At 52.6% G+C, this 13,762-nt stretch overlaps 1 protein-coding gene across 1 annotated transcript in view; it reads left to right on the top strand.

Moving 5' to 3' along the window:
* The window catches only part of RABL3 (RAB, member of RAS oncogene family like 3), a 52,803-nt gene that overhangs the window by 3,587 nt on the left and 35,454 nt on the right, over positions 1 to 13,762 (top strand). Inside the window, exons 2-4 of the mRNA XM_063956853.1 lie at positions 7,306 to 7,397; positions 7,863 to 7,992; positions 8,923 to 9,037. Of these exons, the coding sequence (XP_063812923.1) occupies positions 7,306 to 7,397; positions 7,863 to 7,992; positions 8,923 to 9,037 (337 nt within the window). The remainder of the gene's footprint in view (positions 1 to 7,305; positions 7,398 to 7,862; positions 7,993 to 8,922; positions 9,038 to 13,762) is intronic.

Here is a 13,762-nt window from a genome sequence, read left to right on the forward strand (position 1 = left end):
GTGCACTCACGTCAGTGTACTGCTCACACTCACTCACCACCAGGACCACAGTGCACTCATTTCAATGTCCTGCTCACACTCACTCCCTAACAGGACTATAGTGCACTCATGTCAATGTCCTGCTCACACTCACTCCCCACCAGGACCACAGTGCACTCATGTCAGTGTCCTGCTCACACTCACTCCCCACCAGGACTATAGTGCACTCATGTCAGTGTACTACTCACACTCACTCCCCACCAGGACCATAGTGCACTCATGTCAGTGTCCTGCTCACACTCACTCCCACCAGGTGCATAGTGCACTCATGTCGGTGTCCTGCTCACACTCACTCCACACCAAGACCACAGTGCACTCATGTCAGTGTCCTGCTCACACTCACTCCCCACCAGGACTGCAGTGCACTCATGTTAGTGTCCTGCTCACACTCACTCCCTACCAGGACTATAGTGCACTCATGTCAGTGTCCTGCTCACACTCACTCCCCACCAGGTGCATAGTGCACTCATGTCAGTGTCCTGCTCACACTCACTCCCCAGCAGGACCATAGTGCACTCATGTCAGTGTCCTGCTCACACTCACTGCCCACCAGGACTACAGTGCACTCATGTCAGTGTCCTGCTCACACTCACTCCCCACCAGGACCACAGTGCACTCATGTCAGTGTACTGCTCACACTCACTCCCCACCTGGACTACAGTGCACTCATGTCAGTGTACTACTCACACTCACTCCCCACCAGGTGCATAGTGCACTCATGTCAGTGTCCTGCTCACACTCACTCCTCACCAGGACCACAGTGCACTCATGTCAGTGTCCTGCTCACACTCACTGCCCACCAGGACTACAGTGCACTCATGTCAGTGTCCTGCTCACATTCACTCCCAACCAGGACCACAGTGCACTCATGTCAGTGTCCTGCTCACACTCACTCCCCACCAGGATCACAGTGCACACATGTCAGTGTCCTGCTCACACTCACTCCCCACCAGGACTATAGTGCACTCATGTCAGTGTACTACTCACACTTGCTCCCCACCAGGTGCATAGTGCACTCATGTCAGTGTACTACTCACACTCACTCCCAACCAGGACCACAGTGCACTCATGTCAGTGTCCTGCTCACACTCACCACCAGGACCACAGTGCACTCATGTCAGTGTCCTGCTCACACTCACTGCCCACCAGGCTCATAGTGCACTCATGTCAGTGTCCTGCTCACACTCACTCCCCACCATGACCACAGTGCACTCATGTCAGTGTCCTGCTCACACTCACTGCCCACCAGATGCATAGTGCACTCATGCCAGTGTCCTGCTCACACTCACTCGCAACCAGGACCACAGTGCGCTCATGTCAGTGTCCTGCTCACACTCACCACCAGGACCACAGTGCACTCATGTCAGTGTCCTGCTCACACTCACTGCCCACCAGGCTCATAGTGCACTCATGTCAGTGTCCTGCTCACACTCACTGCCCACCAGGATCACAGTGCACTCATGTCAGTGTACTACTCACACTCACTCACCACCAGGACCACAGTGCACTCATGTCAGTGTCCTGCTCACACTCACTCCCCACCAGGTGCATAGTGCACTCATGCCAGTGTCCTGCTCACACTCGCTCCCCACCAGGACCACAGTGCACTCATGTCAGTGTCCTGCTCACACTCACTCCCCACCAGGACTACAGTGCACTCATGTCAGTGTCCTGCTCACACTCACTCCCCACCAGGTGCATAGTGCACTCATGTCAGTGTCCTGCTCACACTCACTCCTCACCAGGACCACAGTGCACTCATGGCAGTGGCCTGCTCACACTCGCTCCCCACTAGGACCACAGTGCACTCATGTCATTGTCCTGCTCACACTCACTGTCCACCAGGACTACAGTGCACTCATATCAGTGTCCTGCTCACACTCACTCCCCTCCAGGACCACAGTGCACTCATGTCAGTGTCCTGCTCACACTCACTCCCCACCAGGATCACAGTGCACTCATGGCAGTGTCCTGCTCACACTCAGTCCCCACCAGGACCATAGTGCACTCGTGTCAGTGTCCTGCTCACACTCACTGCCCACCAGGACTACAGTGCACTCATGTCAGTGTACTACTCACACTCACTCCTCACCAGGACCACAGTGCACTCATGTCAGTGTACTACTCACACTCACTACCAGGACCACAGTGCACTCATGTCAGTGTCCTGCTCACATTCACTCCCCACCAGGACCACAGTGCACTCATGTCAGTGTCCTGCTCACATTCACTCCCCACCAGGACCACAGTGCACTCATGTCAGTGTACTACTCACACTCTCTCCCCACCAGGACCACAATGCACTCATGTCAGTGTCCTGCTCACACTCACTCCCAACCAGGACCACAGTGCACTCATGTCAGTGTCCTTCTCACACTCACTCCCCACCACGTGCATAGTGCACTCATGTCAGTGTCCTGCTCACACTCACTCCCCACCAGGACCACAGTGCACTCATGTCAGTATCCTGCTCACACTCGCTCCACACCAGGTGCATAGTGCACTCATGTCAGTGTCCTGCTCACACTCACTGCCCACCAGGCTCATAGTGCACTCATGTCAGTGTCCTGCTCACACTCACTCCCCAGCAGGACCATAGTGCACTCATGTCAGTGTCCTGCTCACACTCACTCCCCACCAGGACCACAGTGCACTCATGTCAGTGTCCTGCTCACATTCACTCCCGACCAGGACCACAGTGCACTCATGTCAGTGTCCTGCTCACACTCACTCCCCACCAGGACTATAGTGCACTCATGTCAGTGTCCTGCACACACTCCCCACCAGGACCACAGTGCACTCATGTCAGTGTACTACTCACACTCACTCACCACCAGGACCACAGTGCACTCATGTCAGTGTCCTGCTCACATTCACTCCCCACCAGGACCACAGTGCACTCATGTCAGTGTCCTGCTCACACTCACTGCCCACCAGATGCATAGTGCACTCATGCCAGTGTCCTGCTCACACTCACTCCCAACCAGGACCACAGTGCGCTCATGTCAGTGTCCTGCTCACACTCACTCCCCACCAGGACTATAGTGCACTCATGTTAGTGTCCTGCTCACATTCACTCCCCACCAGGACCACAGTGCACTCATGTCAGTGTCCTGCTCACACTCACTGCCCACCAGGATCACAGTGCACTCATGTCAGTGTCCTGCTCACACTCACTCCCCACCAGGTGCATAGTGCACTCATGTCGGTGTGCTGCTCACATTCACTCCCCACCAGGACCACAGTGCACTCATGTCAGTGTCCTGCTCACACTCACTCACCACCAGGACCACAGTGCACTCATGTCAGTGTCCTGCTCACACTCACTCCGCACCAGAACTATAGTGTACTACTCACACTCACTCCCCACCAGGTGCATAGTGCACTCATGCCAGTGTCCTGCTCACACTCGCTCCCCACCAGGACCACAGTGCACTCATGTCAGTGTCCTGCTCACACTCACTCCCCACCAGGTGCATAGTGCACTCATGTCAGTGTCCTGCTCACACTCACTCCTCACCAGGACCACAGTGCACTCATGGCAGTGCCCTGCTCACACTCGCTCCCCACTAGGACCACAGTGCACTCATGTCATTGTCCTGCTCACACTCAGTGTCCACCAGGACTACAGTGCACTCATATCAGTGTCCTGCTCACACTCACTCCCCTCCAGGACCACAGTGCACTCATGTCAGTGTCCTGCTCACACTCACTCCCCACCAGGATCACAGTGCACTCATGGCAGTGTCCTGCTCACACTCAGTCCCCACCAGGACCATAGTGCACTCGTGTCAGTGTCCTGCTCACACTCACTGCCCACCAGGACTACAGTGCACTCATGTCAGTGTACTACTCACACTCACTCCTCACCAGGACCACAGTGCACTCATGTCAGTGTACTACTCACACTCACTCACCACCAGGACCACAGTGCACTCATGTCAGTGTCCTGCTCACATTCACTCCCCACCAGGACCACAGTGCACTCATGTCAGTGTCCTGCTCACATTCACTCCCCACCAGGACCACAGTGCACTCATGTCAGTGTCCTGCTCACATTCACTCCCCACCAGGACCACAGTGCACTCATGTCAGTGTCCTGCTCACATTCACTCCCCACCAGGACCACAGTGCACTCATGTCAGTGTCCTGCTCACATTCACTCCCCACCAGGACCACAGTGCACTCATGTCAGTGTCGGTGTCCTGCTCACACTCACTCCCCACCAGGACTATAGTGCACTCATGTCAGTGTCCTGCACACACTCCCCACCAGGACCACAGTGCACTCATGTCAGTGTACTACTCACACTCACTCACCACCAGGACCACAGTGCACTCATGTCAGTGTCCTGCTCACATTCACTCCCCACCAGGACCACAGTGCACTCATGTCAGTGTCCTGCTCACACTCACTCCCCACCAGGACCACAGTGCACTCATGTCAGTGTCCTGCTCACACTCACTCCCCACCAGGACCACAGTGCACTCATGTCAGTGTCCTGCTCACACTCACTCCCCACCAGGACCACAATGCACTCATGTCAGTGTCCTTCTCACACTCACTCCCCACCACGTGCATAGTGCACTCATGTCAGTGTACTACTCACACTCACTCCCCACCCGGTGCATAGTGCACTCATGTCAGTGTCCTGCTCACACTCACTCACCACCAGGACCACAATGCACCCATGTCAGTGTCCTGCTCACACTCACTCCCCACCAGGACCACAGTGCACTCATGTCAGTGTCCTTCTCACACTCACTCCCCACCACGTGCATAGTGCACTCATGTCAGTGTCCTGCTCACACTCACTCCCCACCAGGACCACAGTGCACTCATGTCAGTATCCTGCTCACACTCGCTCCCCACCAGGACCACAGTGCACTCATGTCAGTGTCCTGCTCACACTCACTGCCCACCAGGCTCATAGTGCACTCATGTCAGTGTCCTGCTCACACTCACTCCCCAGCAGGACCATAGTGCACTCATGTCAGTGTCCTGCTCACACTCACTCCCTACCAGGACCATAGTGCACTCATGTCAGTGACCTACTTACACTCACTCCCCACCAGGACCACAGTGCACTCATGTCAGTGACCTACTTACACTCACTCCCCACCAGGACCATAGTGCACTCATGTCAGTGTCCTGCTCACACTCACTCCCCACCAGGACCACAGTGCACTCATGTCAGTGTCCTGCTCACACTCACTCCCCACCAGGTGCATAGTGCACTCATGTCAGTATCTTGCTCACACTCACTCCCCACCAGGACCATAGTGCACTCATGTCACTGTCCTGCTCGCACCTCACCAGGACCACCATGCACTTGTGTCAGTGTCCTACTCACACTCACTCCCCCGCCAGGACCACAGTGCACTCATGTCAGTGTCCTTCTCACACTCACTCCCCACAGGGACCACAGTGCACTCATGTCAGTGTCCTGCTCACACTCACTCCTCACCAGGACCATGGTGCACTCATGTCACTGTCCTGCTCACACTCGCACCTCACCAGGACCACAGTGCACTCATGTCAGTGTCCTGCTCACACTCACTCCCCACCAGGACCACAGTGCACTCATGTCAGTGTCCTGCTCACACTCACTCCCCACCAGGAGCACAGTGCACTCGTGTCAGTGTCCTGCTCACACTCACTCCTCACCAGGACCATGGTGCACTCATGTCACTGTCCTGCTCACACTCACTCCCCACCAGGACCATAGTGCACTCATGTCACTGTCCTGCTCACACTCGCACCTCACCAGGACCACAGTGCACTTGTGTCAGTGTCCTGCTCACACTCACTCCTCACCGGGACCACAGTGCACTCATGTCAGTGTCCTGCTCACACTCACTCCCCACCAGGACCACAGTGCACTCATGTTAGTGTCCTGCTCACACTCCCCAGCAGGACCACAGTGCACTCATGTCAGTGTCCTGCTCACACTCCCCACCAGGACCACAGTGCACTCATGTCAGTGTCCTGCTCACACTCACTCCCCACCAGGACCACAGTGCACTAATGTCAGTGTCCTGCTCACACTCACTCCTCACCAGGACCAGAGTGCACTCTTGTCAGTGTCCTCCTCACACGCACTCCCCACCAGGACCACAGTGCACTCAGTCTTAGGTCACAATTGACCGGAATCAGCGTAAGTGGCTCTAGGCTGAGTCTGTGTATGGAGTAGTGCACCATGTGCCCACAGAGGAGACGACACAAATCTTTGGATGAATGAAGAATACTCTGTCATGTACTGTGTGTTATTCCCCAACTCACCAGACCTCCCCACCGGAAATTCCTCCTCTCAGATGCTGCAGAACCTCAGCAGGAAGACTCAGGGGCAGCTCCTCAGAGTTGCTGCAATATGTGTCATATGTATATAGAATGTGAGCTCTCACGAGCAGGGCCCTCTTCCCTCATGTGCTTATCCTTTTCTTACTTTAATAATCCTCAACTGCTCAAAGGGGGTCATTCCGAGTTGATCGCTAGCTGCATTTATTCGCTGTGCAGCGATGAGGCAAAAAAAGGCACTTCTGCGCATGCAGCGCAATGCACTATTACAACGAACGATGTAGTTTCACACAGGGTCTAGCGAAGCTTTTCAGTCGCGCTGCTGGCCGCAGAGTGATTGACAGGAAGAGGGCGTTTCTGGGTGTCGACTGACCGTTTTCAGGAAGTGCTCGGAAAAACGCAGGCGTGCCTTCAAAAGCAGGCGGGGCTGGGCAAACGCAGGGCGTGTTTGTGACGTCAAATCAGGAACTGAATGGTCTGAAGTGATCGCAAGCGCTGAGTAGGTCTGGAGCTACTCTGAAACGGCACAAAATTATTTTGTAGCCGCTGTGCGATCCTTTCGTTCGCACTTCTGCTAAGCTAAAATACACTCCCAGTGGGAGGCGGCATAGCGTTTGCACGACTGCTAAAAACTACTATCGAGCGATCAACTCGGATTGACCACCAAACTCCAGCAGTCTTCTGCCACCTGATACTTATGTCAGTGTCATCTGCTGATGTAGCTATGTATATATACCCTGTATTGTCCTATACTGTCGTCAGCTGTAAGTTGCTGTATTCCTGTTTGATTATTTGTTTATGTACTGTGTAATTGGGCGCTGCGGAACCCTTGTGGCGCCATATAAATAAAGCATGATGATGATAATCATGTACATGGCAATGAAGCATGATGTATACAATTACATGTATTTATTTGGGAACCACTGTACAGAACACATAGCTATAGGTCTGTCTCATCTCTGTTCCCAGGTGTTGGGAAATCTTCCCTCGTCCATCTCCTGTGTCAGAACCAGGTCCTGGGTAACCCCTCGTGGACGGTGGGCTGTTCTGTGGATGTCAGGGTGAGTTGGAAGCCTTGTGTAGACCATCTGTGGATAGATACATAGAATGTGACGGCAGATAAGAACCGCTTGGCCCATCTACACTTACACACTAGGGATAGTTTTTGTCAGGAGCCAGTTAAGCTACCAGTATATATTTGGATTGTTGGAGGAAACCCACGCAAGCACAGAGAGAAAATACAAACTCCACACAGCGCCGTGGTGGCAATCTAACACATGACCTTAGTGCTGTGAGGCAGCAATGCTAACTACTAAACCATCCGTGCTTCCCTCTGTAGACTGTGCACTAGCTAGGTGGTCTGGACAACGTGGCCTGTTAGTTTTCTAGTGTATCGGGTTTGGCCGCCTCTAATGTACAGTGGGAGTGATATACAGTATACATGGGGAAGGGGGAAGGACACGTTAGTGTGGACAGGGTTTCCCACATACAATGCAGCAGGTGACCCTTCTTGGTTCTCTTCTCAGCTTCATGAATACCGGGAAGGGACCCCAGAGGAGAAGACGTATTACATTGAGCTGTGGGATGTTGGTGGATCCGTGGGCAGCGTGAGCAGCATGAAAAGCACCAGAGCCGTGTTCTACAATGGTGTCAATGGTGAGACCTTAACAAGCCACATGAGACCTTGCGTTGCCGAGGAGTCTCGGTCATACGTGATCAGCTTTCACAAGGCTCCAGGGTCACCAGTCAGAGCAGCAGAGCAATGCACAATAGAGTATCAGACCTATACGTGTAGAACAGGCTTTTTCAACCAGTGTGCCGTGACCAGTTGCAAGGTGTGCCGCGGAGCCAGAGCAGCTTCCTGCATCTTCAGAGTGAACTGTTGGCCCGGGCTCTTCTAAGAGGATCAGTCCTGCTCCGGCCGTGACCTATGTCTTGAAGACGTGGCGGTGTGATATCATAGGTCACGGCCGCTGCGTCTCACCATCCAGCCAGCCCACCTGCCTGCATAAACATCTTCCAGTTCCTGCCTGCATACACCGCTTTCCTTGCCCACCCACATCTGCCCACAGCCCGCTGCTGAGTATTCGCAGAAATCCACTATAAACAACCCCTGCCACTAAGAGACAGGGAGGAGGACAGTTGAACAGTAGGGACTAATATTTGGGGGGGGGGGGGGGGGGGGGGGGTTTCCTCCTGTGGGGAACAATAGGATTTATTTGGGGAGAATAAGGATTTATGGGTGGAACAATGTGAATAATTCATGTGGGGAGCAATAGGCTTTATATAGGGAGCAACATGATTTATGTGGGGAGCAATGTGAGTGTTTTTCCTGTGTAGGCCAATGTATGTGTGGATTTTAGTTTTACTGTGAGGGCCAATGTGTGCTTTTTGTTTTTTTTCTGTGGGGAACTGATGGTGTGCCTTGGGAATTTTTAAATATTGCTCAGTGTGCCGCGAGTAAAAAAAGGTTGAAAATTACTGGTGTAGAGTGTAACCCGGGGCCCTCATGTCTGTACTGTAACATCATCACCCCTGTCCCACCAGTCTTCCAGAGTGTGAGACATCACTGAATGTGTCTTCCAGGTATCATCCTTGTCCATGATCTAACTAACAAGAAGTCTTCTCAGAACCTGTATCGCTGGTCATTAGAGGTCCTGAACAGAGACCTGCAGCCGACGGGTGTGCTGGTGAGCAACGGGTGAGTGTCCTTTTCTCTCCATCCCACGTCACAGAGATCTCCGAATGCTGTACCCCTCTGTAAGACACCGCTATTGTTGTTACAGTGCATCCGGAAAGTATTCACAGCGCTTCACTTTTTCCACATTTTGTTATGTTACAGCCTTATTCCAAACTGGAATAAATTAATTTTCTCTTACGTCCTAGAGGATGATGGGGACTCCGTAAGGACCATGAGGTATAGACGGGCTCCACAGGAGACATGGGCACTACAAAGAACTTTTAGTATGGGTGTGCACTGGCTCCTCCCTCTATGCCCCTCCTCCAGACCTCAGTTAGATCTTGTGCCCAGAGGAGACTGGGTGCACTGCAGGGGAGCTCTACTGAGTTTCTCTGAAAAAGAATTTTATTAGGTTTTTTATTTTCAGGGAGCACTGCTGGCAACAGACTCCCTGCATCGTGGGACTGAGGAGAGAGAAGCAGCCCTACTTAAGTGATAGGCTCTGCTTCTTAGGCTACTGGACACCATTAGCTCCAGAGGGAGTCGGAACGCAGGTCTCCCGCCGCCGTTCGTCCAAGAGCCGCGCCGCCGTCCTCCTCACAGAGCCGGAAGATAGAAGCTGGGTGAGTATAAGAAGAAAAGAAGACTTCAAGGCGGCAGAAGACTTCAGATATTCCCTGAGGTAAGCGCATAGCGGTAACGCTGCGCGCCATTGCTCCCACACACTACACACACTAGCAGGCACTGATGGGTGCAGGGCGCAGGGGGGGGGGCGTCCTGGGCAGCAATATAAACCTCTAATCTGGCATTTCTGAGTATATAGGCTGCGGAGGCAGTAATTATAAAAATCCCCCGCCAGTTTCTACAATTGAGCGGGACCGTAGCCCGCCGCTGGAGGGGGCAGAGCTTGGTCCCACAGCACTAACCAGCGCCATTTTCTCCACAGAGCAATGCAGAGAAGCTGTCTCCCCAGACTCTCCCTTGCTGAACACGGTGACACAGGGCCTTATTGGGGAACTGTCTCCTTATAGATATATCCCTGTGTGTGTGGGGGTGTCTGTATGAGGGTGTCGGCATGTCTGAAGCGGAAGGCTCATCTAAGGTGGAGGTGGAGCAGATGATTGTGATGTCTCCGTCGGCAACGCCGACTCATGATTGGTTGGACATGTAGAATGTTTAAAATGCAAATGTGACCTTATTACATAAGAGAATGGACAAAGCAGAGTCCAGGGAAAAAGCAGGGAGTCAATCCATGGCTTTGGCTGTGTCACAGGGCCCTTCAGGGTCTCAGAAACGTCCCCTATCCCAAATAGCAGACACTGATACCGACACGGATTCTGACTCCAGTGTCGACTACGATGATGCAAGGTTACACCCAAGGGTGGCCAAAAGTATTCATTATATGATTATCGCAATAAATGATGTTTTGCATATCACAGATGACCCCTCTGTCCCTGACACGAGGGTGCGCATGTATAAGGAAAAGAGACCTGAGGTAACGTTTCCCCCATCTCAGGAGCTGAACGAGTTATTTGAAAAGGCTTGGGAGACTCCAGACAAAAAACTGCAGATTCCTAAGAGGATTCTTATGGCGTATCCTTTCCCTGCACAGGACAGGGTACGGTGGGAATCCTCGCCCAGGGTGGACAAGGCTTTAACGCGTCTGTCCAAGAAGGTGGCGCTACCGTCTCCAGACACGGCAGCCCTCAAGGATCCTGCTGATCGCAGACAGGAGACTACCTTAAAATCTATTTATACGCATACGGGTGCTTTACTCAGACCGGCAATAGCATCGGCATGGGTATGTAGCGCAGTTGCGGCTTGGACAGATACCTTGTCAGCTGACATTGATACCCTAGACAGGGATGCCATTTTATTGACCTTAGGGACCTCAGAGAGACGTTGGGCTGCTAGGTTCGAGAGCCAACGCCATGGCGATTTCTGCTAGGCGAGCATCTGTGGACCCGCCAATGGACGGGTGATGCCGACTCAAAGAAGCATATGAAGGTTTTACCTTACAAAGGTGATGTTTTGTTTGGGGATGGTCTCGCGGACCTGGTTTCCACAGCTACCGCGGGTAAATCTACTTTTTTGCCTTTTGTTCACCCACAGCAAAAGAAAACTCCACAATATCAGATGCAGTCCTTTCGGTCGCATAAGTCCAGAAGAGGTCCGGGCTCCTCCTTCCTCGCCAGAGGTAAGGGTAGAGGGAAAAGAACGCCGGCTTCGGCTAGTTCCCAGGAGCAGAAGTCCTCCCCGGCTTCTGCTAAATCCACCGCATGACGCTGGGGCTCCACTGAGGGCGTCCGCACCGGTGGGGGCACGTCTTTGACTCTTCAGCCAGGTCTGGGTTCCGTCAGATGTGGATCCTTGGGCGATGGATATTGTATCCAAAGACTACAAACTGGAATTCGAAAGGTGCCCCCTCGCCGATTTTTCAAGTCGGCCTTGCCAGCTTCTCCCCCAGAGAGGGGAGTAGTGTTAGCTGCAATTCAAAAGCTGTGTCAACAGCAAGTGATTGTCAAGGTTCCCCTGGTCCACCAGGGGAAAGGGTACTATTCAACCCTGTTCGTGGTCCCGAAGCCGGATGGTTTGGTCAGACCCATTTTAAATCTAAAATCCCTAAACCTGTACTTGAAAAAGTTCAAATTCAAGATGGAATCACTCCGGGCTGTGATATTCAGTCTGGAAGGGGGGGATTTTATGGTGTCACTGGATGTAAAGGATGCCTACCTTCATGTCCCCATATATCCTCCTCATCAGGAGTACCTGAGATTCGCTGTACAGGACTGTCATTACCAGTTTCAGACGTTGCCGTTTGGGCTTTCCATGGCACCGAGGATTTTCACCAAGGTGATGGCGGAGATGATGGTGCTCCTGCGCAGGCAGGGAGTCACAATTATCCCATACTTGGACGATCTCCTGATAAAGGCGAGATCGAGAGATCAATTGCTGAAGAGCGTGTTGCTCTCCCTGAGAGTGCTACAACAGCACGGTTGGATTCTCAATCTGACAAAGTCACAATTGGTTCCAACGACTCGACTATCATTCCTAGGAATGATTCTGGACACGGAACAGAAGAGGGTTTTTCTCCCGATGAAAAAAGCCCTGGACCTCCAGAACATGGTCAGAGACCTGCTAAAACCAAAAAGAGTGTCTGTTCATCAATGCACTCGAGTTCTGGGGAAAATGGTGGCAGCCTACGAGGCCATCCCCTTCGGCAGGTATCATGCAAGGACGTTTCAGTGGGATCTTCTGGACAAGTGGTCCGGGTCCCATCTACAATTACATCAGAAGATAAGCCTGTCCCCCAGGGCCAGGGTGTCTCTCCTGTGGTGGCTGCAAAGTGCTCACCTTCTAGAGGGTCGCAGGTTCGGCATTCAGGACTGGGTTCTAGTGACCACGGACGCGAGCCTCCTGAGGATGGGGAGCAGTCACACAAGGAAGAAATTTTAAGGGACTCTGGTTAAGCCAGGAGGCTTGTCTACAAATCAACGTGCTGGAATTGAGGGCCATATACAATGACCTACGACAAGCGGAGAATCTTCTTCGCGACCTACCGGTTCTGATTCAATCAGACAACGTCACAGCCGTGGCTCATGTAAACCGCCAAGGCGGGACAAGGAGCAGAGTGGCAGTGGCAGAAACTACCAGAATTCTTCGCTGGGCGGAAAATCACGTAATCGTTCTGTCAGCGGTCTTCATCCCGGGAGTGGACAACTGGGAAACAGACTTCCTCAGCAGACACGATCTCCATCCAGGAGAGTGGGGACTTCATCAAGAAGTTTTTGCAGAGATAACAAGTCATTGGGGACTTCCTCAAATAGACATGATGGCGTCACGCCTCAACAAGAAGCTTCAGAGGTATTGTGCCAGGTCAAGGGACCCTCAGGCAGTAGCGGTAGACGCCCTAGTGACACCATGGGTCTTTCAGTCGGTCTATGTGTTCCCTCCTCTGCCTCTCATCTCAAAAATATTGAGAATCATAAGACGAAAAAGAGTGCAGACAATACTCATTGTTCCAGATTGGCCTCGAAGGGCCTGGTACTCAGATCTTCAGGAAATGCTTACAGAAGATCCGTGGCCTCTTCCTCTCAGGGAGGACTTGTTGCAGCAGAGGCCCTGCGTGTTCCAAGACAAACCGCGGTTATGTTTGACGGCATGGCGGTTGAACACCGAATCCTAGCTGGGAAAGGTATTCCGGAGGAAGTCATCCCTACTCTGATAAAGGCTAGGAAGGAGGTGACGGCGAAACATTATCACCGTATCTGGAGGAAGTATGTATCTTGTTGTGAAGCCAAGAATGCTCCTACGGAAGATTTCCATCTGGGCCGTTTTCTCCACTTTCTACAGACAGGAGTGGATATGGGCCTGAAGTTAGGCTCCATTAAGGTACAGATTTCAGTCCGATCTATATTCTTACAGAAGGAATTGGCTTCTCTCCCAGAAGTCCAGACTTTTGTAAAGGGAGTGCTGCACATCCAGCCTCCTTTTGTGCCCCCAGTGGCACCATGGGACCTTAACGTGGTGTTAAGGTTCCTAAAATCTCACTGGTTCGAACCTCTTCAAACCGTTGAATTCAAATTTCTCACTTGGAAGGTGGTCATGTTATTGGCCTTGGCATCTGCAAGGCGGGTGTCCGAATTGGCGGCCTTGTCTCACAAGAGCCCCTATTTGATTTTCCATGTGGATAGAGCAGAGTTGAGGACTCGTCCTCAATTTTTGCCTAAGGTGGTTTCTTCATTT

The sequence above is a fragment of the Pseudophryne corroboree genome, chromosome 2 (assembly GCF_028390025.1).
Source record: "Pseudophryne corroboree isolate aPseCor3 chromosome 2, aPseCor3.hap2, whole genome shotgun sequence".
Taxonomy (NCBI): Eukaryota; Metazoa; Chordata; class Amphibia; order Anura; family Myobatrachidae; genus Pseudophryne; species Pseudophryne corroboree.